Below are 24,655 nucleotides of genomic sequence, written 5' to 3' on the forward strand. Positions count from 1 at the left end.
TGTTGTGTTTAACGTGATTTTATATTGCTCAGTCTTCATTTATTGTTATTACTCACTGAGTTGGAGTACTCACTTTACTCCCTGCACCGCTGTGTGCAGATTCGGGCGCTACAGGTCCTGCTAGCGAGGGTTAAGAGCTGTCCAGCAGATTTCCAGAGATTTACTTGGTAGCTGCTCGGCGATTCGCAGCCCAGTGTGATCTCTCTCTATCTTATTTCCTTTCTGATTCAGTTATGTAGTAGGGGAGTAGACTTTCAGACTTGTAGTATTGTTTTAGATGCTCATGACTGGTGACACCCCGATGTCAGGTTGTGTTGGTTTTAATTCCGCAATTTGTATTGTTCACTGTTTATTTTGTGATTTTAATTCTGTTAAAGACTTAGTATTTATAGGGAAACCCATCCCGCACCAATGCTGCTTCTATCTTTTTTTCCAGCAGCATTTGTTTCTCCAAAATACCCAAAAAGGGCGGGAGGTTATTTTAATTGCTTAAAGTGAGTTGGAAGTGTGTCGGCTGGCCTTGTCTTCACGAGAGGCACCATCACGACCGTGTCGGGGTTTAGGGTCGTGACACCAACTTCATTATTAGACCCGCCTTGGCTGCCTTCGTCATCATCATCGTCGGAGGAGGAGACGAGAAACTTAGCATCGGCTTTGAGCCGTTTGCTTGAGCTATCTCTTCGGTGAGGTCGAAACCTCGAGCATGGATCTTTTCGAGGGTCTCCCTCCGGGATTGACACTTGGCCAAATCATTGCTCTGTTTCTCCCGGTCGGAGGCTTCCCTTAGCTCTATTTGAGCAGCCTCAGCATCCCTTAAGTACACAGCAACGGTTTTATCAGTCGTGGCCTTCATCTTCTCGACCTCGGCCCTGGCTTCAGAAACCTCATCCCCGGTTGCGGCAAGTTTGGCCTTGAGCTCGTTGATCTTTTTGGCCCGGGTCGAATTTTTCTCTTTAGCACCCCGGAGCTGGTTCTCAGCCGAGGCCAATTTGGCTAGAGCAGCCTCTTTCTCCGCAGCAAGCTGACCATACTTTCCTTCCACCAGTTGCAGTCAGCCTTAACCTGATCGACCTCCCCTCGAAGCTGCCCGATCATCTCCAGTTTTTGCTACAGCTGAGACACTGAAGTGTTAGACTCCAAAGTTGGGTCAAGTAACCATACTTTTTCAAAATGACGGTTACCTGCTTGTCTAGCTCGGCCTTATTTTTACGAGCTTTGGCCAAGTCTGCCCGAAGGTCCTTGAGTTCATCCTTCTTTTGGCTGCAAAGGAGCTTCAGGGCCTTCCCTTCATTCGAGGACTTCTTGAGCTCGGCTTCACATTGGCTCAGCTCGGCCCTAAACCTGGTAATGGCCTACGCAGAAAAAGAGATATCAGTTAGGGTAAGGGGAGAAGAAGAAATTGCAACGATAGGAGTTAATGCTTACCTAAAAGAAAAGACGGTGAGCCTCTTCGAAGAGGGTAGATGCGTCGTTGAGGTCGGCGGCATCATCGACCCTAGTAAAGCAATCCCGGAAAGAATCTTCTTCACCGGGGACTCCGCTCGGGTCAGACGTTTGCAGAGCTCAAGCTTCCCTTATTGCCTCCTCAGAATAAGCTAGTAGAGGAGGAGTGTGACATATTGTCATGGCCTCGAGCAAGTCGCTTGGGGCGCTCTGCTCAGCCCCGGGGATCTCGGTACTTGTCCCTTTTGGTGTGCTTGTTGAAGGCAGAGGGACAATCTCGACCTCAGACGATTTTGGGGCTTTTTGCCCGCGTCTTTTTTCGGAGCGTCCTCACCACGAGGCAGGGTCTCCAGTTCGGAGGGCTTGGCGGCTTCAACTGGCTTCCTGGCTCGGGTCACCAGCGCCGATTCTTCTCCCTCGTCTTCTTCTTCATCATTCAGTTGATGGACTGAGTCTATGTCCACGTGAATGAGGTTCCTCCTTTGCCTTCGAGTAGGATCCCTCCTATCTTGGGGGTCTTCGGGCTTCGAAACCCTTTTTCTCTTATTATCTTTCCCCGATTTTGGAATCGGGGACTCGGTCTCTTCCTCGGGCGGGGCTGGCCTCATTTCAGAGACATCTCCAATACCTACATAAATGAAAATTAGGCATGAGTAAGGTGACATCTCCAGTAAAGGGGAAAGCGTCAAAAACTTGGGAGAAGAACTTGTCGTGGTGTTTGGCTTCCCATTTGCCCCTTGCCAAGTCATGTTATTTACGCTCGTCATACGAGGAGGTCGCAACTAGTTTTGGACCCAGTCTTCGAGGTCGACGACCGCATTGTGTATCCAAGCAATCGCTGCAAAAAAGTGAAGGCATCACACAATGCGAAAACAGAATATAAGAGGACACTGGGAAAAAGACTTCACTTACGATCGGGGTTCCACTTCTATGGGAACGGCATTTTTTCCTCGAGGATGACGTCTGAGGTCGTCACTCGCACGAACCGGCTCATCCAACTCCGGTCCTTATCCTCGTCATTGCTAGCGAAGAAGGCCTTAGTCGACCGTCGTTGAAGCTTGATCAACCCTCGGTAAAGTTGAGGCCGATACAGTCGGATAAGGTGATTAAGAGTAAACTCTAGCCCCTCGGCCTTGCTGGAGAAATAGCGAAGCATGATCACTATACGCCAGAAAGAAGGGTGGATCTGGCCGAGGGTGACATGATACCTCTTACAGAAGTCGATCACGATTGGATAGATGGGACCTAATGTGAAGGGGTAAGTGTAAACACTCAGGAACCCCTCCACATGAGTAGTAATGCTCTCCTCGAGGTCGAGGATCTGTACCACGACCTCATTCCCCCAGCCACAGCCCTTCTTCATGGCCTTGAGGTGCTTCTCCGTTATCGAGCAAATATACCTGGATACATGCTCGCATCGGCCAGGGATTGCGGGGGGATTTTCAACTTTAAAGCCTTTCTTTATGACGCAGGGGCCGGGAGTTAATCTCGTGAAGGGTCGGCGCTTTATCACCGATCGGTCGGGAAGTGGAGGAGGAAGCTTTCTCTTTTTGAGGAACTGTTTTGGAAGTTTTCGCCATTGATTTGGGTTAGAAGAGGTGGAAGTAGGCGGAGCTTGATATTTTCTCGGCACTAAAAGGAATCAAGTAACGGGCAATGAGAGAGAAAGATGAAGAGGGGGAGAGATAAAGGGAGTTTGAAGATGGTCTAAAGATTGAAGTTTTTTATTCGAAATTGAGCCTTGTATTTATAGGCAAGCGACGACGGTTCAATGGCGCTTGTGGCCGACTGCCACTGGTGAAGCATTTAATGTTTTGGGGAAGCAAACCGACGGGATATTTCGGTCACTTCGAGCTCTTACGTCATGGGAATGACGTCATCATCAAGGACTCCGAAAAATCGAGGCTCAAGTCGTTTCTTATCATTTTATTTTAAGAAATGCGGGGACTATCTGTATACGGTCAAAATCATGTGCCCCCAATTTTTTAGTCTCGAGGGGTCGCGTCGAGAACAAGTTCAACATGGACCGGCTCGAGCACGGTGGCAGAGTACGAAACTCGAAGATCGAAGCGCTCGATGAACACCGGGGCCGAGTATGACCAACCTCGAGATAATACCTTTATGATTTTATAACAGAAAGAGCGAGATTCCCGCGGTGGCCTTAAGATCACGGCATAAATTCCGAAACGGATTTGTACTAGGCAGTTAGACAGCTGTATAATAAGATTCCCTACTACAATTAGAATGGTACCTTATTTAGGATTTTCCTACTATACAAAGGGGACCCCCAATCATTTGTAACGGACGGATCATTGAGAAGAGAATATACATTTTCACTTTCTTGCCTACTGTTCATCTGAATCATCTTATTATTATTATTTTATTGTTCTTGTTCATTTACCTCGAAGTCGCCTAACCCGTCCTCGAGACTAGACCACACACTGGTTTGATTTACCTTACTCTTTAATTTATACACTTGATTCCTTGTTTATCATTTCGTACTGGATTGAATCACATATCTTTAAAACCACAAAATAAATTTAATTGTTACTAGGATTTTTGGGTAAACATATAGTAATAAGAGTAGTAGCGTTAGTATAGAGGTTTTACCACCAAAGGATGTGCTGCAGTGGATGGGACTGCTCTTCCTTAACCAGAGGTCTTGAGTTCGAGCCCTGGGTATGGAAAAATCCTTGGTAGGGAGCGCTTCCCCCCGAATGAGGCCCTGTACAGCGCGTATCCGGATATAGTCGGGCTCCAATGCGGGTACCGGACACCGGGTGGAAAATAAAAAAAAAATAGAGGTTTTGCTATTAAAGTTACTTTTTCTTATGGTGTTCGGAACAAGTATCTTTTCTCTTCATATTTTATATATTTAATTGCCAAACAAAGGAATAAGAATAAGAACTCAATATTCCAAACTAGTGAACTCTTTAAGACTGTAGCATATGTGATCTTTAGTTTTTAAAAGGATAGATCTATAGGCTTTCTTAGTATATTGATAGATCTATAGGCTCTCTTAGTATAATTTTTGTCTTCTTAAAAAAAAAAGTAGTTTGGTGCACTAAGCTCCCGCTATATGTGGGGTTCGGAGAAAAACCGAACCACAAGGGTATACTGTGCGCAGTCTTACTCTCCATTTTGTGTGCTAAAGTAGAGAGTAAATATTTTAGATCAGTATTGTAGCCTGTTTGGCCAAGCTTCTCCAAAGCCAAAAATACTTTTTTTTTTAAAAATGCTTTTTTTCGAAGTTGAAGTGTTTGGCCAAGCTTTTGGAGAAGCAGAAAAAAATAGCTTCTCTCCAAAAGCACTTTATTGAAAAACACTTTTGAGAAAAATATACTTAGAAGTAGTTTTTAAAAGTTTGGTACACTAATTGCTGCTGAGAAGTGCTTTTCAAATTGTTTAGCCAAACACAAACTGCTTCTCACCAAAAGTACTTTTGAAAAAAATATTTTTGAGAAAAAACACTTCTCAAAATAAGTTGATTTTTGCAGCTTGCCCAAACAGGCTCAACTAACCCTATTCCAATTAACTCAAACTATGAGTTTGCAATATCATATAAGGTTTGCTAAACAACAAATAATAAGACAAGAGGGTTTTGCTCAGATGCAACCTAAAACCCTATGGTCGTGGGTTTGAGTCATCAACCGAGCAATAGCTCCAACAAAGGGGATCAAAGGGGAGGGGAATCAAAAAAAAAAAAAAAGTACACGAGCACCTAAAGAATAACTAAATTTTGTTAATACTGACAAAGTTTACAATTCAAGAGAATAATTGATGGCTGCTGGTAAAACCAACATCTTGATTGTATTCTTCCCTAATGATTGAGCATTATTAAAACAATCACTCAAATCATCATCACAGGCAATCCATATATAATCATTATCTTCATCCATGTACTTTATTCTAAATTTTCCAACTGGTAGTTGCAATCTTTTAGCCAATTCCTTGTCCAAATCTTCTTTTCTTGAAAATGAATACAGCTTGAACTTCATCATATCTTCTCCATATGTTGCCTTCACTGTAATACTGCTGCTGCTATTCCCATGAGTTGCATGTGTTGAAGTAACTGCTGAAGTCATTGCTTTCTTCTTCTTAGGAAGCATATTTAATGGCTGGCAATCTGACTCGCCGAGTGTCTTCTTTCGTTTTGATGATGGCCACCTTCGAATACCATATTTTCTGCATAATCGCTTCAGTGTAGACCGACTAACTGAAACAAGAAAAAGATATTGAGTTTAACTTCTATTCGTTGCAGTATAATGATATCTTTATACGGTTAGATCACCTAAAACATAACTATAGATAAGTGGAATCAGTATAAGACAAGCAACCTACTACAACATGTTAAATTACACCAAAAGTATAAAGTTGTTTACGTCGTAAGTTTACATAAGTTAAATCCAAAGGAAAATTGCTTGGGCATTAATTCCTGTGGCCTCATGCAAAAAGGTTTCCTAATAGACAAGGTTATTGATTTGTGGGAACCAACTTATATAGAATCTATTGGAAGACCTTTGTACTTAGTTAAGTTTGTAATATGCCCCTCGCGTGCAAGCCTGACTCTTTTTCTTGGACCAAAAACAACGCGTTTCTATATACATTTTGTTTCTTTAAGTCTGTAATGGAGGCTGTGTGATTAGGGCAGCCTGGTGCACAAAGCATCCCGCATTCTCGCAGGGTCCGGGAAAGGGCTGCACCCCAAGGGGTGTGATGTAAGCAGTCTACCCTGATGCAAGCATCAGTGCCACGGGCTTGACCTGTAACCTATAGGTTACACGGAGAAACTTTACCGTTGCTCCAAGGATCCCCTACATGAAGGTTGTTTGATGCTAGGTTAAAATGCTACCCGGCGGCCATCTGTGCAGCCAAATCAATATATTCTTTTTTGTACCTAAAAAAAGGTTGGAATTGAAGAATGAAAAAGAAAATAACTTACCCTGAAGGCTTTCAGCTGCATCTGAGAGGTTTTTGTTAAAATGTTGTTTGAGATCATCATAGTTTACAAAGTCTTTACTTCTTGTTCTGCTTTCTTTCTGCAAATGAGTAACACTAACACATTGCTTCTCTAAAATAACCTGTAAATCAGTATTTAAAACATCTGATTGAACCGTTTGAAGTTGTCCATTATCTACTGAGTTTCGAACTGTGCACTCAAACGTAGCTGCATAAGAAAATAAACTTATCATCATTTGTTATTCCTTCAAAATTTTGATGGCAAACATGATAAATTCCTGAATAACAAACAATAAATATCTTGATTCTACCTTCTTTCTCCATGTGATTTGCATTGCCTTCCGTTAGTCGATTCCTTCTCTCTTCACCGGGCAATACTTCAGGCATAAACGGACTTTCTCTAGTTTGATATATATGAAAATAATCCACATTCTTATCTGAAGACGCTTTAATAACTTGAACGCTTGAATCATGTCCTAGTTCTTGACCAGAAGCAAATTTGAAGCTCTGGAAATGTTGTCCCATTGTAGACAAAATTGATCCGAGCAAGATTTTTGGATCTCCGTTATCAGGAGGAAGAAACAGCTCCAGTATGTACACTTCGTCGCCACTCTTCAAACAAATAGCAAAAGAACTAGTTAATCCACACCAGCACGCATAATGTACCAGTGGATACTCAATTATGCTGAATTCAGTTATGTTTTCGCAATAGCACAACTTGCCAGAAAAAAATGCCTTCCCAACAACCCCCTGATCTTTCTGCAAAGGTTGCAACTTAGAAATGTCCCGGAAACATAGCATATCATCGTAATAATAATCGTCATAAACATGGTCATTAGCATCCATTTCCTCATCTGCAACATAGTACACTTCATTACTAGCAGAAATGACATGCTCAGTGCAGCCCATATACATGCCATTATGGTCCATTTCCAGATTCTTACACGGAATCCAAACTCGAACGAATGGCAACTTGTGTGTTTCCCGCACGATTTTTAACATCCTTTTGATTTCCTCTCTTTCACTTTGTTTCCCTGCTTGTACCTGCTTAGACAGGAGTATTGTTTATATGAAAAGTACTAATCCTGAGATGGATGAATGATCAAAAGTATGAAATTTCAACTTACTTTTCTACCTTTTCGGAGATATAATTTAGGACATTTGAGATCTACTCCCTGCAAGGAGATCAAAATATTAGTCCAAAAACAACACCAACAATAAAAAACCCATTGTAATCTCACAAGTGGAGTCTGGGGAGGGAGTGTGTACGCAACTTTACCCTTACCTTGAGAAGGTAGAGAGGTTGTTTCTGATAGACGTTCGGCTCAAGGAAAGATGAAAAAAGAAGCAGTAGCAGAAGGCAATAACACCATCAAGATAGTAAAAAAAAAAACGAATCGAAAGAAAAAGCAACAAAGTAATAAAACACCGAAGCTTGGGAAGTACAAAATCTACTAGATGATCTAATGCTTGGAACTCAACGGAACCTTAACATGAGAGTGAAATGCCAGAAAAACTTGTTATATACTAACTTAAAATTCTATATCTGTATCCGTATAAAAGCCACAAATAATGAGATAGGGCGAACCTCAAGTGCGTTTAGTACTTTTTCAACTTCATAAGTCAAGTAGCCACCTTTCCAAACTGTAACAAGCTCAATCACACCAACACAATTCTTCCCAATAGGTTCGAACACAGGCAAAGCCAAATAGGTCCGAACACCACACCGGACAGCATGATCCCTCATCGGAAACTCTTGGTTAGTGTAATATCCAACATGAGTACTTGATTCTGGCAATTTTTCCTGGAAAACTCGTGCAGGTGGACCAAAGAGATGCACTTTTTTTGTTCCTTGTTCAGCACTTTCACCCTTATTATTAACACTATATTTATAACCTTGACAATGCTTTCTGTACCAACACAGTCCTTTATATAGATATCTAAGACCAAATGGTTGTCCTGAAGTTGTTAAAAAGTCCCTACCTTCAATCTTTTCCAGCCCCCAAAACTGTAGTAGAATTACTTGGGATGTTTCTATTCTCTGTAGTGCTGCTTTAATCTTTTGCTTTACAGCTTCAAGAAAAACATAAATCAGAAATCCCAAATATGGTATGAAAAACAAGTGAGTTTACGTTCTATGCACTACAAATCATGTTACGCCGACGTATAAAAACATGTAACTGACAAGAGAGGTTGCTCCGATGGTCAGCACCCAAAGGAGCAATAGAATTAAAAAAAAAAATTTAACTTATCATGACCGGCCTAATAAGATAACATAGAAAGTAAAGTAATAATAACCTGCTATAACCAGTTAAATTGCACTAATAGTGTAAAATTTCTTTACACTATCAGAAGTAAAAAGGCAGGCCAGGGCACAAGGCATCTCGCGTTCATGCAGGATCCGAGGGTCGCATCCTAAGGGGTGTGATATGGACAACCTACTCTAGGCAAGCATTGGCTGTTTCCACGGCTCGAACCCGTGAACTATAGGTCACACAAGAGTAAAAATGGCAGGCTGGGGCACAAGGCATCTCGCATTCATGCAAGGTCCTGGGAAGGGCCGCACCCCAACGGGTGTGATGTAGACAGCATATTCTAAGCCAAGCATCAGTGCTGCTTCCACGGTTCGAATCCGTGAGCTATAGGTCACGCGGAGACGACTTTACCGTTGCTCCAAGGCTCTCCTTCAGCGTATATAACTTAAATCCAAATCAAAAAAAGGAAAGAAGAGTGGGTTGAAACAACTTACTACAAGTTTCTGTGAGATTATGGGGGAAGTTGGATTCAGTTTCATTATTGCTCCAGAAAACCATCAAATGGAAATTAGAACGTTCTTCTGAACAGGATAGTGATTCTCCCATATAATTCTTGAACTCAGACGAGGTATATACTTCGTAAACAACATCATCGTTGACAGGCAACTGAGATTTCTCAATCCCTTCCATCCTATTGTATTTGCAAGTGATCAAGAGGAATATTTGTTTAAAAAGATATTGTCTTTTTAAACTGATTAAAAAGGAAATATTCTGATGAAATCATGAAATGGAAGGAGGAACAAGAAAAGAAAATTTAGTCGAATTCATAGATTATAGCAACTCAAGCTAGCTGCCTTGTTTGACTTAGTTCTTAAATTTGCAACAAGTCTACGATTTCTAGATTTTAAGATAGTGGTTCACTGAGTTCTGGACACGTGTCAATTCATTTTCTCTCTCATTTTGTTACGACAATATTCCAACCAATTAATTATGCACCACTCTGACAATAGTTGAGATCAGCTATATGAATCTTTTTTGCTCATATAAAAACACATCAAATGGAAAAATAGAATTTGCATAATGAACAAAAAAGAGGTGCAAGTTACACCAACATAAACAAAAACTTATAGCCTTAGGCTTACAACAAGAATACAATTGAAAAAGAAAACTAAAAAAGAGGTGGAAGCTACACCAACAAAAGCAAAAACTTATTTCCCTAATCTTACAACAAGAATACATTTAAAAAGGAAAACTTTCTACAATTTCAGATGAGCTGCCATAACCAAAACCTACACTCCACATGGACAAAACCCTAAGCACTACAAGAATGGTTTTTACTAGTTTTATATATTTACAACCTAATTCTAAATCATTCACCTGAGCTCTCACAGGAGCTCCCAAGGTTGGGCATTATATCATGAACCAACAACCTTACTACGTTGCTGCCCGATGATCTTGAGATATCGACACATTCCTGCAGGTCTGCATCACACGCGATCAAAACCCACTCATGGTCATCGTCAAGGTACTTGATATCGAAAGTTCCCACCTCTAACTTTAGCCTCTTGGCTACTTCCTCCTTCAACTTAAATAGACCAGAACTCAAAAGAAGTCGAAATCTTATGATGTCTTCCCTATACGTTGCTTTTATTGTAACGGATGTTACTTCAGGCCTGGTAGAAAACTGTGGCATATTCTCAGCAGGAAGAGAAACCTGATCCTTAGCAATTCCATTAGAACACGGTGGGTTCGTCCAACTGTATTCGGGGACACGGTCATCAAACATAGCATCTCCAGCCGGACAAAGATTTCTCAGATCATGTGAACTGCCTGCATCCTCAACTAGCATTCCCCCAAATAGTTGCTGGGTGTGTTCTGGAATATAAGGCCCAGGCATTAGGAATGCAGTGGATAAATTGATTTCTCCTGTGGTCTGACGAGCTGGTTCCATAGAGCCTCCCACTTTCACGGACGACTCCTGTGTAGGTGAATTAACCAGCTCATTTTGAGGGGAAGATTCATTTGCAGGAAAGGGACTGCCTTGGCATGAACCATGGGAGGTAGGTGTCCCCGCACTCTCTTCTCTCGAGCCACTACCGGTTCTGGACCTATGTGACCCTTCACGCACAAAACCATTCTGCTTTGGAGAGAGCTCTTCGCTCCCAATAATCCTGCTTCCCAGCATTTGATTCGAGGGTTCAGCTTCTTCATGACTTCCTGGCGTTCCATGGTTCGAGAACTCATTCCTCTCCTCATGGTACTCCGAAGCTTTACATGGCGAACCATTCATGCCTGCAGGCCAAGAAATAGAACCAACAGCAACAGGAAGTGAATTTGGTGCAAGTGAAGTCAGACTGAATGTTCCATCAGCTCCTTGCACGGATTCAATTACACGTTTTAGCTTTGAAAGGGACCGGTTAACCTTGTTTATCTTGCGAGATGGCCATCTAGAGATCCCATGCTGCCTGCAAATGCGCTTCATTGTAGTTGGACAAACTGTATATGCGAGAACATTAACGAGAATAGTCAAATCCGCAATGACACTGGTAAAGGAAAAAATGCACTTCTAATTAAGCAAAAAATAGTGAAGGATAAGTTCCTAATAATTTGAAAAACATACCACCAAGACTCTTCGCAGCATCCTTGAGACTTCCAGCAAAATACTGTTGCAAAACCTCTAAGCTTATTGTTTTCTCAGCTTTTCCACGTTTTCTCTCTGATTTCTTACCAGCGCCTTTATTCTCAGAGAAAGAGGCATGATTATGGGCTTCAGCTGTACCATTTACGCCCTCTGCAACTTTTGCAACATTCAATTCCACAGACTGTTGCTCTTCCATTAGATCAGGAGGCTCCCTTCCATTTACTTCACTAGCAGGCTGAGGAAGAGATTTGGTTGTTGGCACAGATTCAAGCCTAGAACCAAGTTTATCTTCCATGGATGCTTTGATAACCTCAACTGAACCCCAGTCATGTTCAAGTTCCTCCCCAGAAGCAACCCTAAGACTCCTAAAGTGCTGCTTCATCGTCAATAAGAGTGAGTTCAGCAAAGCTAGCTGGTCATTGTAGTCTCCATCGTTTGGTGGCAGAAAAAACTCTAAAACGTAATCATCGTTGCCCGTGTAAGTGCTCCGTAAGCAGATTGCAAAACAGCTGGACAACCCAAACAAACGTGCATAGTGCACCAAAGGGTACTCCGTTTTGCAAAATAGCCTTATATCTTCACAAAAACATGATTTTTGAGAAGCATATGCCCTTCCAGCTACTCCCTGTCCCTTTTGTAAGTGATGCTCGGCACACGCCTCACGAAAACCCCACATGTGAGCATCAACCACATAAAACGAAACATCCGTTGTGGACATACAGACCTGTCCCATGCAGCTTCCATCAAAGCTACTGCAGCTCTTTTTCAACCCACCGCCATCAGCCAGAACACTGCGATGCCTACATGGAACCCATGTCTGAGCCAGAGGCAATTTATAAGTTTCACATACAGCTGTTAATATCTCCAAGATTTCAACCAATGCATTCTGCCGACCTTCATTACAGATCTGGTTCATAGAATACCCAACGACATAGACTTGTTCAGACAACAAAGAATAACAACTTAGATGAGATGTGTCCAGAATGTTTTTTTTTTTTTGCTCACCTGAGTATTTGGGTGGTCCAATATCTCTGAACTTTTCAGATTCACTGCCTGCAGAAAAACTGAAATCACTTAAAAAAGGAGCCTCATCTTCAATGTAAAAAAAAGGACTGGAAAAGCTATGCATTTGGGTTACATGATGATGCATCTTACTGGAAGAGCACATGCTCTAATGCATCTTCATGACCTCGCAAAACTATCAACATTTCCTATTCACAGCAGAAAAGAAGCAATCGATTACATGCACATGGAAGGAAAAGACAGATGTGATCTTGAACAGGGAGACTCCAGTTCATCAGAACACATCTGACAGAGTCACATTCACAAAATCTCCAAAAGAATGACGAAAACGCTAATAGAAATACTTTCAGAAGTCCTTTACCAGCTTTTGCTCAGCACAAGAAAGAAACTTCCTCTCCAGTCTGTGATTCTAGCATTCAACTACTGACACAGCTTTATAGTATATACTTACAGGTTACATGAGATTCATTCTTAATCCCATCATGTACTTAATTAAAATTGACATCGAGTTATTCATCCAGATTCTCTAAAAACTTTGGACAGTGGCTTGTTGATCGCCCACCAGTTTGAGATTCTGGCACCACTACGCAGCAATCAAAAGCAAGATATAGGTTTTCAAGAACCGCCTCCTTTAGTTGTTCTTATTGATGAGTTGAAAAGGTACTTTAAAATGACTGCTAGAAAGTTGATAAGGCAAGCCAGAAGACACTTCAGCTAAGTCTATCCACTAAAAACTTAGCTGTTCTTTTAACACAAATGTGCACTTCTGTAAAAAGCATATAATGATGTATGGCGTAGTGCTTACTGAAAATTTGGAAAAGTTTTCACCAATTTGATCTATGAATACCTCAGTCAGTAACAAGTAACGAGTATGACAAAATTAATAATGATTTAACATTCAAACACCACAGAATTGGTGCGGCAAACAAGCTATTGAGTGTCAGTGACACATACTCCCTCCTTTCCAATTTATGTGAACCTGTTTGACTGGGCACGGAGTTTAAGAAAAAATGAAGACTTTTGGAATTTGTGGTCCTAAACAAATCAAAAAGGGGCCCAGAGTATTTGTGTGGTTATAAAAACTTCTCATTAAGGGTAGAATTGTAAGTTTAATGCTAAATTGTTACCAAATTTAGAAAGAGGTTATTCTTTTTGGAACGGACCAAAAAGGAAATAGGTTCACATAAACTAGAATAGAGGGAGTACCAATTAGTCAAAGAGATATGTAATAGAAAGGGTACAAGAGCCAACCTCAAGTGCTTTGCATACTCTATCAACTTCAGGAGCATAGTTGATTTTCTGGGAGGTCATTATGATCTCCAGTACACCAAGACAAGACTGACCAGATGGTTCAAATACTGGCAACGCCAAAGTTCCTCGAACATTGTAATGCAGGGCGTGATTAAGACGAGGGAACTCTTTACTGGAATAATATTGCACATTTGGAGTCCATTCTGGCAACTTTTTCCGGTAGACACGGCCTGGAAGTCCTAGAACTCCATCAGTCTCCCCATCTACAGCAAACATATACATCAAAGAAACCATCCGATACTGATGAAGCCCGTTACAGTCAGGGTCAAGAACAAAGGGCTGCCCTGAAGTTGTAAGCATGTAGCGACCGCCATTCTTAACAGGTGCCCAGACCTGAGCTAACACTCGTTCTCCTGTTGATTCTTTTAAGTATCGAAGTGCCTGTGTCATCCTCTCCTTGATTATACAAGACCCATCCAGATAATCTAAAGGGGTTAATCCCAAAATTGGCGGAGGGATTCTTTTCTTATCATCAGCGACAGACAAAGTTTCAGCTGCTGCCTCATGATCGCCAGTATCTGCTCCAAACACAAAAGGAGAACATATGAATCTTTCGTTGGTGTCATCAGCAAAATGATGTCAATTCTACTTCACTTAGAGAAACAACAACAGCTTGGACTTAATCCCAAAAATAGTTCGGAGTCAATTATATAAATCATCTATATCCTTAATCCACTTTGCGTGCACACAAATCAAAGAAGCCTACACAAATCAGTCGGTATAGCTAGTCCAAGGGAGTTTATTTGTAGAAAGACTATTGCAATCCATAATAACATTCACACATACATAAACAAGTGCTTGTACATCAAATATGGGGATTATTGGACAAAAACCTACACAAAGAGTGACAACTTAGTTTAGGTCAATGTTAAAAGTATGAAAGAATAACAAGTTCAAGTTCAAAAGAGAAAAAAAACACCTAGTCTGATCTTGTGCTAAATCTTTTTGTGTTTTATGACAACGGTGTCCGGACCAACTTGCGCGCACCTCGACCATTCCACCGGGTACCTGCTACCACCCCGACCCCCCTCAAAACTCGTATTGGGCAGCTCTATCAACCAAAACTTAGACAGATTGGAAAGAAATCACTAGTGTTTATTGCTTCGGCTGAGATTTAAATGTGATACCTCACGGTTGTCCTCTCCCACCTCATAGGTCAATGTTTTAGGACAAAACCTGTTATAGTGCAATCTTAAGCTTATAGTGTTGAACTAACCAAGAGAAAGCCCAATATTTTTCACAATTAAACTACATAACTAATATAACTCGTACTATTTTATTATGAACTGAGCTAAAAGAATTGTTACTACTATTTTCTTTCTCTTCAAAGAGTCAATCAAATTTTTGTGAAGTCAACTAATTCCACACATAGTTCCAAAAATGTTGGAAGCAACAAGTATAATAAGCCTTAGGCTTACAAGTAAGAAATCTAGGGTAGCTAGAGAAGCGGAGACTGGGGGCGGAGAGAGCATTTCCAGTAGACGGCTTATTATCTTCATTTTCATCAGAAAAAGCCCAGAGAGGAGAACAAGGCTGTTCAGAAGCAGTAGTCGATACGAGAAACGGCGACATAGGATTATTAGAAGCAGCTGCAGCCGCAAAGATCTGATCAAACGACCAGGAAGCATCGAGATCCAAATCGAGATCCATCATCAACGACGGCTCTCTTTGATTTTGATTCTCCACCGCCACTGTATGCTGCGTCGGCGGCGGCGGCGGCGGCGGCGGAGGGAGAAAGTCCTTTGGCTTTGAACGGAACATGTGATTCATTTCTTCTTCCGGCTCCGACATTGAAAATGGTGATAAAAATGATGAGTTTCTCTCTCTATATGTATTTGAATGTATGTGGCGAGAAGAGAAGAGTTACAAAGATGACGAAGAGGATGACGATAATGGTTAAGGGAAATTGCGGACTGTGATTCCATTGAGAATTGGAATCTAATGTAGCTGTATTACTTACTATATTTGCGCCCAAGTTTTATCCATATAAACAATTGCAAAGAAATTATTCTCTGCGCCACTTTCCACCTTACTACGATATATACTCTTCTCACCAAAATCTTCTAAAGCAAATTCTCAAAAGGGATAGTCCGATCCACAAAATATTTCGCGTTCAAGTAGGGTTTGGAAATCCTAGAGTTTCAGCCTTAACAATCACAGTTTACTCTTATGTAGTCGGCCATAACTGTGAGGGGAGCCAAAGGTTGTTGGCCTTAGTTGCGAAATCAGAACTTTCATCTAGGGATGTCAAAATATCAAAAATTAGATACATCGAAAAGTCAAAAGAAGTCATGTATAACAAATATACATAAAATAAAATATATAAAATAAAATTATCTAGCTAACGAAGGGGTGTCGCTTGACATCCCTTGGTTCAATGTGGCTCTGCCACTGCCTTTCGCTAACTCGAACCGAGAGACGTAGAGCTCTTTTACAAGTTTTAGCATAATTGTGCTACGTCCAGCAGTTGCACCCGGTCGGCACTCACAAAATGCCCTACGGAGCGGTACTCCTCCAATAATGCATTGATCCTTTCGACTACCTGCTCTAACTAAAATGGGGATAAAGACTCGTGGAGAAGTTCAGATTTGATTTGACCCCAAGAGTGAAAGTAAGATTCTGAAGGGCGGTGTAGGCATCCTAACTAGATGCAAGCATTAGTGATTGATTCTGCGGCTTGAACTTGTGATCTATAGATCACACGGAAATAACTTTAATGTTATTCGCTCAACGATATTCGAAATCCACTAATTAAAAATTAATTTAAAGTTGAGATCACTAAGGGGATTACAAAACTAATTCAAATTCATACTACATATGGCTTGTGTATCTGAAATTCATTGATTAACTCCTCTTCATTAATTTAAATTTGTGTTGCATAGAGCTCGTTAAAAGGAAAAATGTATTAAAAGGACAACAACAACAACAACAACAACAACCCAGTAAAATTCTACTAGTGGGGTCTGGGGAGGGTAGTGTGTACGCAGACCTTACCCCTATCCCGAAGGAGTAGAGAGGTTGTTCCGAAAGATCATCAGCTCAAGAAAACAAAAAGACAAAAGGAGATAATATTAGTATCGCCACAGAAATCATAGGAAAATTATGAACAACATGAAATCCAGAAGAAAGATGCAAAGCAAAAGCGATAGCTAGTAAATAGGTTCTGCACTGAAAAGCGAAATAGCAAGACACAACATTGCCACTAGCTATCTTAGATAAAAACCCTACCAGACAGTCTCACAAAGGTACGAAGTAGGCAAGACTCAACTAACCTACAACCCCAATACTCGACCTCCATATCTTCCTATCAAGTGTCATGTCCTCGGAAATTTGAAGCCTCACCGTATCGTGCCTGATCACATCTCCCCAATACTTCTTAGGCCGCCCTCTACCTCTTCTCGTGTGCTCCACAACCAGCCGCTCACACCTCCTTACCGGAGCATCTGGGCTTCTCCTCTGAACATGCCCGAAAGATCCGAGCTTCGCTTCCCGTATCTTGTCATCAGTGGGAGTCACGTGCACCCTCTCCCGAATATCATCATTCCTAATCTTATCCATCCTAGTGTGCCCGCACATCCACCTCAACATCCTCATGTCTGCTACTTTCATCTTCTGGATATGTGAGTTCTTAATAGGCCAACACTCAGCCTCAGACATCATGGCCGATCTAACCATCGCTTTATAGAACTTACCTTTAGTATCGGTGGCACTCCCTCGTCACACAGGACTCCAGATGCTAACCTCCACTTCATCCATCCTACCCCAATATGGAGAAATGTTTTCAATTAAAAAAAATTATTTCCAAAACTTTTAGTTAAAATAAAAAAAAAATCCATGCATCTAATCACATATTTGGTAGTTCGAGATCCTTTAGTAAATTACAAAAGATTCCACCATTTCCTTTATACTTTCTCAGTTGTTGGAAAGTTTACGCAAATAAGAGAATATTCTGTCTAATTCTAGATTGGGCTGTCTTAATCACTTGTTTTTATAGCCTTACATAAAATCAATTTGCACATTAAAATGTTACTGCATTTTTTGCTAAAAATATGTCTCTCCTTTTAAGTAGGAGTAATTAATTTTGTTTGACTTAAAGTTTTTTTGTTTCCTTCTAATTTTGGAGGTGTACATTTGATTGGTTATTTTTTGTTTCCTTCTATTTTTGGAGGTGTACATTTGATTGGTTATTTGAACTACTTGGGTCACTTCTTTTAGCTAGAATTCTTGTTAAATAGATAGGGCAACACGAAACCAAAATAAGCTCGATTTGACTTGGGACCATCTAATTAGACTTACAAATTTTTGGGTTTCATACATCATATATTCCAGGGTTAGACGTATTATATGAGAAATTTAAATTATAATTACTCAAAATTGATAGAATAAAAAGAAATTGACTAAAGTAAATCATCTTAAAATAAGTTTTCTCACTTTAAGGAGTAAAAATAAAAATTCATGATAGTATAGTAAAACTTTAACGATGTACACTTATAATCCAATTTTTTTTTTTTTAAATTTTTAATAACGGAAACCAAGTAATCATAATCTCATAAATTTTAAACAGGAAACAAACGGAAAGCTAAAAAAAGACACAAACTAAAATAATCAAAAATTCAGTTGGTTGGTTTTCTTGGTTAAAAAACCCAGTAGTTCATTCTTTTAATTATTTTAACCCTAATTAGATTCTCATAAATGCACATCAAATATTTCATTGAAAGTTTGTCGAAGGCAAATGAAACAATTTTTCACCCGTAAAGTAAATAAGTGAACAAAATAATTCAATAGAAGTTTCTGAAATATATCTACATTGATTTGTCAGTTTTTTGGTCAATTTTTTCATTTATTTTCCTCGTTGAGACCATCGAATATATTCAATATTCGTTTCCCCTTTTACCCTTCACTTTATGGAATAAAATATGTTGAAATTCTCTTTCACCTTTTTCCCCGTATTATAGTTCCCCATTCGTGGATTACATATTCATTTTGGTCTTTAAGTATCATATTCTTCTCTCTCTTTTTTTTTTTTTTTGAACAGTACTTTTATTTTTTGTGATAGGATCAAGGGCTAGGATTGAATGAAAGTTTGAAAAATGGTGGTAGACAAATTCATCCTAAGTTTATTAACTCCTCAATTTATTACTAAATTATTGAGATTTGTATCAACATGAGCCAGGTGTAAGAAAGTATTTTCCCTTCTACCTCCATCCAAATTTATTTCATCAACTAGACACGAAATTTAAAAAAAAAAAAACTGACATTTAAAAAGAAAATATAAGCAAAGTATGGTTAATACTAAAAGGAACATTGTAACAAATTATTTGCTCTTGTATTTATTGTCGTCTATAACAAGTTCGGATGTCAATGTTGTTTGCTCAAAAAATGTTACACATTTTACGAGTACAAAACAATATAAATTAATCCCGCGATAATCATAGCAAATCGTAATAATCCGTTGGACCAAATGAAAGAAACTAAAATAAGAACTCAGAATTAGGGGGAGAAGCATTAGAAACCTTTATTGATAATATTTGTTTGGTCTGCCTCTCCATGAAGAGGTTCAGAGCCTTACAATGGTGTTTTTCTCTTCCCATAAGAGGGGTATATTTTCTCGTTTCTCTCTCCTCTCACTAGTGGTCAAGAAGCCCCCCTTTTTCTAGGGCTACTGCTCTTAGTATTTATAGATGTGAGCTTTGTGATCTGGCAATAAATGGCCGTGGCCATGCTGAAGTTCCGTCCCCATGGGGGAATGACTGGGCCGTATCCTCGTAGATTAAATCGGACAAGAGTCGAGTCCTGTTACGAATAAGTGGCCATACCACTTCATTAATTATGTCTTAGCTCAGGACGAGATTAACTCCGTTAATTATCGTGGGGTCGGATTTTGACCCATACAAATGCTAACATGAATTATAAGATTTAACCGATCTGCATGATAATAGGTGAATTTGACTATAATCACGCACCGAATAACCACCTTCTTGTGAACTTTAATGTGGAAAAATGACAACAAAATGCTCTTATTGGTACTTTTCATGATTTGCAGGTGATATAGGTGTAAGGAAGGCTAAGGAGCGGTTTGGAGTCAACTATTGATGAAAATAAAGGCTAATTGTTGCATTTCCCAAGTGACCCATTCAAAACAGGCCAAATTGCCCGGGTACAGGGTCCACCGCGGTTCCACCGCGACCGCGGTGAAACCGCGGTGGAAGGTAGTCTCTGAATAATTGAAGATCCGCGAGGGTATTTTACCGCGGTTCTACCGCGATCGCGGTAGAACCGCGGTGGACACAGAAACTTCGGGGACCAAAGTGTAAAACACGGGATTTTTAGACCTAAACCCTATTTTAAACACTAGACTTCGCCCAAGAGAGGCATGTATTGATTTTTTAGGTTTCTTAGCAAGGAGAACAATTGTGAGAAAGTACTCTAAACATCTTTCTTCTTTTCTTTTGATTTTATGATGAATTCAAGTTTAGTTTATTCTCCCATAACTATGAGTAGCTAAATTTCTTGTCTAAGGCTTTGATGGAACCTATTGGGTGATGAACTTCTTGTTTATGTGAATACAAATTGCTAGTTTAATCTTTATTTGTTCAACTTCGTGTTCGTTGTAGTTAATTGACAGGATCCTCAATTAGCTGTGCCTATTTAGTGTGCATAACTTGGAAAAGAGTGCATATTTAGGGTTTTGTTGAACAACACCACTCCTAGATTATTAGAGGAATCTATAATTGCGGGTTTAAAGGCGGGATTAGGAATAACGAAGCCTTGGGTGCAATCTAAAGTGAATTGTGCTAAATAAAGCAAGCTAGTGTATCTCGGGAGAGTGCAATAGTAGATTCCTGTGATTACTCGGGAGAGATTTGCGGTAAGATTAGTGTTCATGATTGATAGAGGTGTGTGGGTAAATTTGTATGAGCATAAACAGAAGGGATTCCATCAATAGGGGAAATCATTGCCTTAGCTTTTTTCTCATAATTGTTTACAACCCTTTTTATTAGTTATAGCATTGTAGTTACTTGAAAGTTAGTTAATAAAGAACACTCAATTGAGAATTTAAATATTTGGGAAGCTGATTCTGAAGACTTGGTGGGTCTGAAGGTTGCAACTGATAGGTTAACTCTCTGTGGGATATCGACTCCGGACTTGTAAACTGGATTATATTTGCAGCGACCGCATTGTCCTTTTTATAAGGCATAGTTGGGCGTGATCACTGCATATATAGAATAAATGAATAATACAATATAGAAATGTGTAAATTCCATAAAGCAAAAAAAAAAAAAAAAGAAAAAAAAAGGTCAAACATATTGAGAATGACGAATTACTTCTAGCAGCTAAAAGAAGTGTTTAATAAATAAAAAAGCGACATTATTAGTTTGCTTACTAAATAAATAAAAAGTTTTGTTCTTTTTTTTTTTTCGTTCTTGATCTAGATGAAAGTAGGTGAGCTTAAAGATTGAATCTGTATAATCCAATAACTTTTGACCAATATTTATTTATCTTTTTTCTAGATTAAATCTTTAGATTTTTAAAGTAGCAAGTGACGAGAAAATGAAACCATAAGTGGAATCTGTCGTAGATCCCTTAATTAATATTAGATTAAGGGAAATGATGTTTTCAATTGATTTATAAAGCTTTAAAACTACTTTATTTGTCTTGAGTGCTACATTGTGGATGGTGATTAATTAACTTCTACTACATCTTTTGTTTAATTAAATGACGATATTACCCACTAATTATCACTTTTGGGTACTGCAAATTAAAAATGGGAAAGGTTAAATCTGTCCAAAGGTAATTCGTGCAACATAATCATTTATTATGGATCAAATAAAATTGTTTTAGTGCCTCAATCATGTGGAGCAAATATCTAAAGTTTTCATCTAGAGAAGACTAGAACATAAAGAGTATCTTTTGAAAGTTTTTTTTATTTGGATATAATGGGTCCATTGATTGTGAGAGGTAATTTGGCATTATGGCACAACTTAAGTTTACCGAGGATATAACCCTTGATAGGAGGGTGTGGAGGTCGAGTGTTATGCTAGAAGTTTAGTACGTAGTTGAGCGTTTTTCTTTTTCTTTACCATACCGATAGTATTAGTGTTAGTATGGTATCTTTTTATTCTTAGATTGTAATTATTACCTACTATTTGATTGCTAGTTTTGGTTTCGATTTTCTTAGTATCTTGATTTGTTGCCATTGCTTCTTTTCGTCTATTTTTTAGCCGAGAGTCTATCGGAAACAACCTCTTTGCCCTCTCAAAGTAGGAGTTATAAGAACTAAGTATACACATTATCTTTCCATACCTCACTTGTGAAACCACACTAGGCATGTTAATTGTCGTTGTTATCACATGTCTACTTGATTCATTTTTCGTGTGGATTGTGGACATAGCCAAAGACAATACATAATCGAAAAAATGAAATGTAGGTACTACTAACTGATTAAGATTAAAATTTAGTCATCGTTGTCACATTTAAATTAATTAATTAGGTACATTGCTTGTTTTAAAGATGTGCATGTCGCATAGGAAAAAATGTGAGATTTAGAAACCAGCTAATTTGCCCTATAGAAACAAATTACTCCATTTTAGCAATGGATTTTACTCTCTCCGGTCTATTTTAATTGAATTTTTGACCTTTTTTTGTGGTCCACAATATTAAATTTTTTAATATATTAAAAAGGAAGTTATTTCTTTTTTCTGAAGTTTCCCTTAAAATTAAAAGTCTCGATTATCATTTTAATGAACAAATCAAAGATACAGTAAAAATTAATATGGTCAATTTTATTATTAATAAATATTAAAAGATGAATATCTTAGTAAGTATAAAAACAACCAAAACAATTAATTAAAGTGAACTAACACGAGGGAGTACTCATTAACTCAGCTAGGTATATACGTCATTGCCAACTAGTTGTCGATAATAGTCGGCACGAGAAAAAGACAATACTAATTAAAAATAGGTAAAATACATAAGTTACCCCTCGAACTATGACCCAAATCCCTGTTATACATTTTCTAGGAACAAATATTACTTTGCACACCCATCCTTTCCAAAGTGTATCTAATACACATTACTTTGCCCACGGGGATAGTGCGTGTTTTTTCCAACGAATTGAGTCGCGTGAACAGAAAAATTTTGTATCAGATGTCAAGTCTTTTTAGCTTTTTAAAATTTTAAATTGAGTCATCTTCTTCTTTTTTTAAAATTCTGCCATAGCTACTCCTTGAACTCCACCACCCAATGTCCTTCTTCTCAAATAGTCATACCACAATTTCTCATATCTCTTCTAGTTGTAGAGAAGCTTAACTTGAGCTTTACCCATGTCGAAGTCGAATTTTCAGGAAGGGAGAATTTTCCGAAATTTTTTCCAACCATTAAAGCTTAACTCAAGCTTGTGCACATTCTTTAATTTTATAATGGATGATTTTTCAAATAGTGGACTTGTGGCGATGGCAGTTATTGGCGGTTGAACTTTTATAGAAGTGAAATGAAAAATGAGTTGGATCTGGGCTCAAAAAATTTGATTCGATTTTAGCGGAAAAGATGGAGTTTTGGGTGTTTTTTCTGTGATTTTTGTTAGTTAATTGTGGCTTTATTATCAAGTAAAAGGTAGAGGAAGAGACTATGGTGTTTGATGGTAAAAGAAGAGGAAGACGGCCATGGTTGATTAGATGAGGAAGATGAGGGGTACAATTGTAATTTTAATTATTTTATTTTTTAAATGACACGTGTCACTGTTTGATTGGTGCGTGGTATTACACATATTTTCAAAAACTGGCTAAGAAAAAAGTGGTGTGTCTTGGATACACTTTGGAAAGGTTGGGTGTGTAAAGTAATATTCGTTGACAGAAAGTGTGTAACAAGGATTTGGGTATAGTTCGGGTGGCAACTTATGTATTTTGCCTTAAAAATATGATGATATATAAAAATGTGAAAACCATTAGCTAATAAAATAATATTCGATTAAGATCGAGTTGGATTAATCAGTATGATGTTGGAAAAGAGGTTCCATCATCTTCAACTATGGTCCCCTTCTCGCTTGGCATCTCTATTGAACACACCATTAACTTTTCCAACTAATATTTGCCTCGTCTATTCTCTACACCCTTATCCTAAAGAAAAAACATCAGATTAATTCTTCGAAAATAGGAGTCATATATTATCATTGTCAATTAATAAGTTTCTAATTTTTGTAATTAAATTTATTATTTTAGAAATGTAATTAAAAAATTGTTCAACTCTTTAAATAATAAATTATTATAAAATTGCAATGTCAAAGTATTATCATACGTTTTACGTAAATATTAACAAAGGGATGGCGGAGAAGTGGGAACTGCCAGAGAAGATATCTTATTCGTATATATGCGCGTCATTTTTTGTGGGTTCGGCTCTACTCCATTATTTTTGGCTCCAATAAACATCAATACACCTGCAGATGGATGACACGTGTTCATATAACTATGAGGGCTGCGATTGCTTTTAAATTTATTCTTGTATTTTTTGTTATTCTCCATCTTTTGCGGATTGGAACTAGAACAGTGATAGTTCCAACTGACTATTACTTTGAGTATGACAAACATGTACCTAGTGCACTGATCTTTTATTTATTAATTAATGGAATTAATTATTGATTTCTACATATAAAAAGCTAACCAAATTTTATTTTATTAAACAATGAATTGATATATATAATTTTCTATAAGAATACAATACACTCGATAACTTTTTGCTTTGTGTGGCATTCTTTGCTATGTCTATGCTTTCATGGAGGGAATGATTGGTTTTGGTATTGGCATGAGATAAGTGTATTAGAACGATAAAAGTTTTGACGCCTACAAATTCCTTCTTGTTCCGGTTCGCAATAGATGGAGAATATAGATTCGGAGATTCTCGAATAGGGCAACCTTTCGAACTGCTGCTGAATTCATGGGCAGTGGTGCCTTTAGAACCTAATTTCGGGCATAAATCCCGGGCCAAGTTATTTAGCGCATAGATCTAAGATGTAAACAAAATTCGAAAA

At 38.8% G+C, this 24,655-nt stretch overlaps 2 protein-coding genes across 3 annotated transcripts; both read right to left on the reverse strand.

Annotated features, from left to right (window-relative positions):
• Positions 4,975-9,520, reverse strand: LOC109231180 (protein NLP6-like). Of its 2 annotated transcripts, XM_019396759.1 has the most exons (7): positions 9,152-9,520; positions 7,991-8,475; positions 7,530-7,577; positions 7,347-7,446; positions 6,714-7,256; positions 6,386-6,610; positions 4,975-5,659 (listed from the first exon to the last, which is right to left on the reverse strand). In XM_019396759.1, the coding sequence occupies exons 1-7, from the start codon at positions 9,345-9,347 to the stop codon at positions 5,202-5,204; spliced, it is 2,055 nt and encodes a 684-aa protein (XP_019252304.1). In that variant the 5' UTR covers positions 9,348-9,520; the 3' UTR covers positions 4,975-5,201. The 2 variants fall into 2 exon arrangements, with proteins under 2 accessions (XP_019252304.1, XP_019252303.1); XM_019396758.1 differs by having other exon boundaries at positions 6,714-7,446.
• LOC109231181 (protein NLP7) lies at positions 9,717-15,566 on the reverse strand. Its single transcript, XM_019396760.1, has 5 exons — positions 15,051-15,566; positions 13,573-14,150; positions 12,304-12,351; positions 11,278-12,205; positions 9,717-11,153 (listed from the first exon to the last, which is right to left on the reverse strand). The coding sequence occupies exons 1-5, from the start codon at positions 15,421-15,423 to the stop codon at positions 10,027-10,029; spliced, it is 3,054 nt and encodes a 1,017-aa protein (XP_019252305.1). The 5' UTR covers positions 15,424-15,566; the 3' UTR covers positions 9,717-10,026.

This window comes from Nicotiana attenuata, chromosome 8 (genome assembly GCF_001879085.1).
Source record: "Nicotiana attenuata strain UT chromosome 8, NIATTr2, whole genome shotgun sequence".
Taxonomy (NCBI): Eukaryota; Viridiplantae; Streptophyta; class Magnoliopsida; order Solanales; family Solanaceae; genus Nicotiana; species Nicotiana attenuata.